The 4,720-nt window shown below is 44.0% G+C and overlaps 1 protein-coding gene across 1 annotated transcript; it reads left to right on the forward strand.

Moving 5' to 3' along the window:
• The first annotated feature begins 225 nt into the window (after positions 1–225).
• LOC147465003 (uncharacterized) lies at positions 226–3,601 on the forward strand. The gene has a single exon (XM_086517424.1). The coding sequence runs from the start codon at positions 812–814 to the stop codon at positions 3,407–3,409; it is 2,598 nt and encodes an 865-aa protein (XP_086373550.1). The 5' UTR covers positions 226–811; the 3' UTR covers positions 3,410–3,601.
• Positions 3,602–4,720: the final 1,119 nt, after the last annotated feature.

The raw sequence follows: 4,720 nt of genomic DNA on the forward strand, positions 1-4,720 counted from the left end.
TACTTGAATGTACTTCAAGTTTATGCAGAGCCGCCCTCCAGCACATCGCCGCCGTTTAAATTTTCTTTTGTTCCTTAGCTGAGAATGTTTTTTTTTTTTTGTTCCTTAGCTGAGAACGTGCAGAAGTTGACACGTGGCATGGTAACTCCCCGCCATAATATGTTAGTAGATAGATGCCTGCTAATAATGAGGCATGGAGAAATTGCGCATATGGTTCCTGACAATTTGGAAAAGAGATTTCCTTCCTTTCTTGCAATTATATAAGCTTTTGCAGCTTTTCCACAGCGTCGGTTGGTAAGGCATTGCTCAGAAAACCCGCGTTTTGGAGTCATTCTCTTGACTCTTGCTCTTCTCTTGACCATGGCAAGCACCAGCTACAATGTTGAAGAAGCACAGATAAAAGACTTGGGTAGAGATGGCAGGGATGACGAGATAGTCGGAGATAGTCGGAGAGAAGAGGACAGCAGATAGTCGGGGGGCCTTCCCTTGATGCTGTCAATCGCTGCCATACTAATACTCACAAACATGAGCAGCTAAATTTATGCCGTTTCTATGGTTTTCGATTCCGCGACACACTCGGCAATTAAACAACCCACTTGTTAGCAGGGGGAAGCTCTTGTATTTCCGCTCAATGTGGCTATGTCGGTGCCCCTGCTGATGAGCAGGTTGCAGACGAGCAATATGCAACAAGCAGTGCAAGCCAAGCCAATCTATCAGCAGGGGCACCCACATACATACGACACCATGCCCGCATACAAGAAGCATGCATAGGCAACAGTCCTCGGACATTCAATCATAAGCTCCTTTCAACATGCAATTCACACACAGGCAGCTCCGACATGGAAATGGCACTCATGGATTTCTCGGGCAATCAGGAAATGTCTTAATGTCCCAGGTCTTCCCATGGAGCCATATTGTTCCAGGCTTTCTTTGTATGGTGCTGATTGTGTCAGTTTCTAGCACTGTCTTGTCAGTCAGCACGCATAATTCGTGTTCCACGACCGACTTACGCGTCTTGCATGAATTCTATGAATCTCTCCATTCTCCGAAAGCACTGTCATGGTCAGCTCACAGAAATTGCTGCTCATGGACGGGTATCTCATGCAACTCCGAAGGCCAGGTAGTCTCGGTACATCTTCCTTCATTAAGCCTGACGGGCACCATCCCTCCCATTCTTTTCAACCTCTCTGCTCTCAGCAGTGTTGACCTCTCCAACAACTTTTTCCATGGCAGAATTCCACCCAACATTGCGAGTTCTTCCAGCCTGACTGTTCTTGATCTCTCTTACAATCAGCTTCTCACGGGTCCTCTCCCTCTGTACCTCCCCCTCGCGTTGTGCCATCTCGATGTAAGCCACTGTGCATTCCATGGGATGATACCCCAGAGCGTGACAAGCTTGCTGACCATCACAGAACTCTTGATCAATGGCAATTACTTTTCCTCTTTTGCGTCAGGCAACAATTCCTCTATGGCAGCATTGCTGATGTTAGATGCATCTGACAATCTCTTTACGAGTGACTCTCTACAGTTCTTGATGAATTGCACAAAGGTACGCTACCTCAACCTCGATAGGAACCAGATAGAAGGTCAGATGCCATCACAGCTTGGTGAGATGGTAGGACTTGAGGTATTGCGGTTACAGGAAAACCTTTTGACGGGGTCTATTCCGCAAGTCTTGGGGAACTGCACTGAAATGAGACATTTATGGATGGATGACAATCGCCTGCATGGTTCAATCCCTGAGACTCTTGGAAAGCTTTCCATGCTTATGGTGCTGTCACTTGAAAACAACAGTCTTGAGGGGCCTTTTCCAATGGCAATCACCAAATGTTCTTTGCTTATGTTTCTCTCTCTTTCAGGAAACAAGCTATCAGGAAACATCCCTGCTGATTTAGGGACTTTGCAACATCTCAACATTTTGCTGCTCGCAGGAAATCAATTCTCAGGATCTGTACCCCTAGTAAGGCAGTTTTTGGCTAAGGTTAAGGTTCTTGATCTTTCAAACAACAAATTGGAGGGGTCCTTTGTGAGTAGTTATATTGAAGATCAAACGAAGCCTTTGCATACTTTCACAGTAAGTTCAGTGTCTAAGCATTGGCCATGGCGGGTCGACAAGTTTCCACATGTCATTCATGTTTGCAGGGCTTTGATAAGGAAACATGTCTCTCACCTGTCCCAGAAATTATGGTACACCATGGTCTATCCAACTCTTAAACTCGTACCTTGCTTCAAGATAGCTTGCCTGGACACACCTGGAAGGAGTTCGTCAAACACAATTCAGCTGTATCGTCATCTACTTCAGAGCAATGAGGGCGGTGATTCCAAAAAGTTGAGCCCAGTCTTGATAGGAGTTCTTGCTGGTATAGTCGTGTTTTTTAGCATTTTGTTGATAGTAGCTGTTGTGATGTTATGCCGATTGAAGGTCCGGCCATGGCAAAGGAGTCGACTTAGACGCGCACCAGCAAAGTTGCCCAGCTTAAGAAAGTTTCGGAGAGAGAGCAGCAAGGTTTTTGATCCAACACTGGCATCTATTAGCATGCGTGATCTTGTTAAAGCCACTGATGGATTTAATCCCAGTAGAGTGGTTGGAGATGGAGGTTTTGGGCTGGTGTACTCTGCGACACTGGCAGATGGAAGGATGGTCGCAGTTAAGAAACTCTGCGCTGATGGCATCCAAGGCAAGAGAGAGTTTGAAGCTGAGATGGAGACATTAGGGAGAATGAAGCATCCAAATCTTGTTGAGCTTTTGGCTTACTGCAAGGTTGCGGACGAGAGGGTTCTTGTGTATGAATTTGTACAATATGGGAGCTTAGATACATGGTTGCATGAGAGGGAAGATGGTCCTGGGCAGATGACTTGGAACATGAGAGTTAAGATAGCTCGTGGCAGTGCAAGGGGTCTCTCTTATCTACATCACGAGTCTGACCCTCATGTGATACACAGGGATATCAAATCAAGCAATATACTATTAGGGAAGGATTTTGAGCCCAAGATTGCAGACTTTGGACTAGCAAGAGCGCTAAGTCCTTTTATTTCACATGTGAGCACAGATGCTGCGGGTACATTGGGCTATATGGCACCTGAGTATGCTATGACATTATGTGCAACAAAGCAAGCTGATGTATACAGTTTTGGTATGGTGATGCTGGAGCTTGGTACTGGTAGGCGTCCCAATCTGCTAATCCAAGAGAAGAATTTTAGGTCATTGGCAAAATGGTCTCGTCACATGCTTCAGCTTGGTTATGAGATGGATGTGTTGGACACAGTTTTCAAGAAGGTGCCACCTCCTTCCAATCAAGTGCAAGCTTACTTTGCAGTTGCTTGTGATTGTGTGAGTGAGCTTCCAAATGAGCGTCCGACAATGAGGGAGGTTTATGAAAGGCTTAATTTGATTGAGCAGTCTGACTGATTAAATTGTATTTCATATGTGAAGTAATTTTGTAACAGCATTCTGTTTGGTTTAAACAGGTCATGCAGACTACATTACGATCTGTTTTTGAGATCTGAATGCAGTCTAATGCATGACTAGTTTGGCCTTGTTAATATGCTAGTCCCATTGAGCTGTAACATTGCATTCCTAAGAAGAGCTTTTCTTATTGTATCTTGATATTATAGATTCTTTGGTTTTCCATTGTCAGTTTATTAGAATCTGCATAGACGCACCGCTAGATGCAAAAAGGTGGGTGCCAAAGTATGGTGGCCACCTTGATAATGGCGGGTGCATATTGGGGGGCAGTAGCCACTCGAAGAAAAATGCTAAAGAGCCATCATGAAAGCAACTGGTTATTTAATGAGTTGGTAGTATAGAAACTTTTGAGTGTGTCACGAAGGCAAAGGGTTTATGGCATTCTGCATTCTGAATGTCAGAAATGTATAATATCGATGACATATAACACACAAGGCCATGAAGGATCGCATTCACCAAATGCAAGAGATGCAGCACATAATTCTTCAGGCTGGCAAGCTGATCTTTGGGAAAATATAGCTTGCAGCTTGATGACACATCTCATTTTGGAGTATAGTGCCTTCTATTCAGCCTTGATTACTTCAGGGAGGACCACTAATTTGACATGGGAGGAGCTTGCTCCCATGGTGTTGGATGAGAAGGATTAGTTTTACATAGGCCCGTATTTAGAGGGGGCTCTTAGGCCTTGACTGGACAGTCAGGATAGGAAAATACAGCAAAAGCAACAGAAGGACGATATGTTTGGATCTGGTGGAAGGTCCACGGAGGAGGAGATATGTCACGTCCAACGGAATTGAGAAGAAGAAGAAGAAGAAGAAGAAGAAGAGAGTTTTAACATTGTAGGAAACTATCCCAAGAGAAGGTAGTATTGAGCAATCACACTTAGTTATTTCCTTGCGCTAAAGAATGTGATGGTGATGGTTCCTTTTAGATGAGAAATGAAATGAAATGAAATGTCATATTAACGGCTTCAAAAGGCCAAAATGACCTATGAGACCAAACTGTTACAAAATTGTGAATCTGATACCATGTGTGGGTACAAAAAGACTAGAACAAAAATACTACTACTACTACAATTTGGATGGAGAGAGAGAGAGAGAGAGAGAGAGAGAGAGAGAGAGAGAGAGAGAGAGAGAGAGAGAGAGAGAAAGATTTTTAATGTCTATGTGAGATAGAAGTCGGCCTATGAGACAAATCAAATATACATGTGTGTATGTCCTCCATCTATTAGAAAAGACAAAACAATCCAAATTG

The sequence above is a fragment of the Adiantum capillus-veneris genome, chromosome 1 (assembly GCF_014529385.1).
Source record: "Adiantum capillus-veneris isolate H3 chromosome 1, ASM1452938v2, whole genome shotgun sequence".
NCBI lineage: Eukaryota > Viridiplantae > Streptophyta > Polypodiopsida > Polypodiales > Pteridaceae > Adiantum > Adiantum capillus-veneris.

Excerpts from the sequence above, each read along its gene's own strand:
- LOC147465003 (XM_086517424.1), top strand. The coding sequence starts at position 812 with ATGCAATTCACACACAGGCAGCTCCGACATGGAAATGGCACTCATGGA.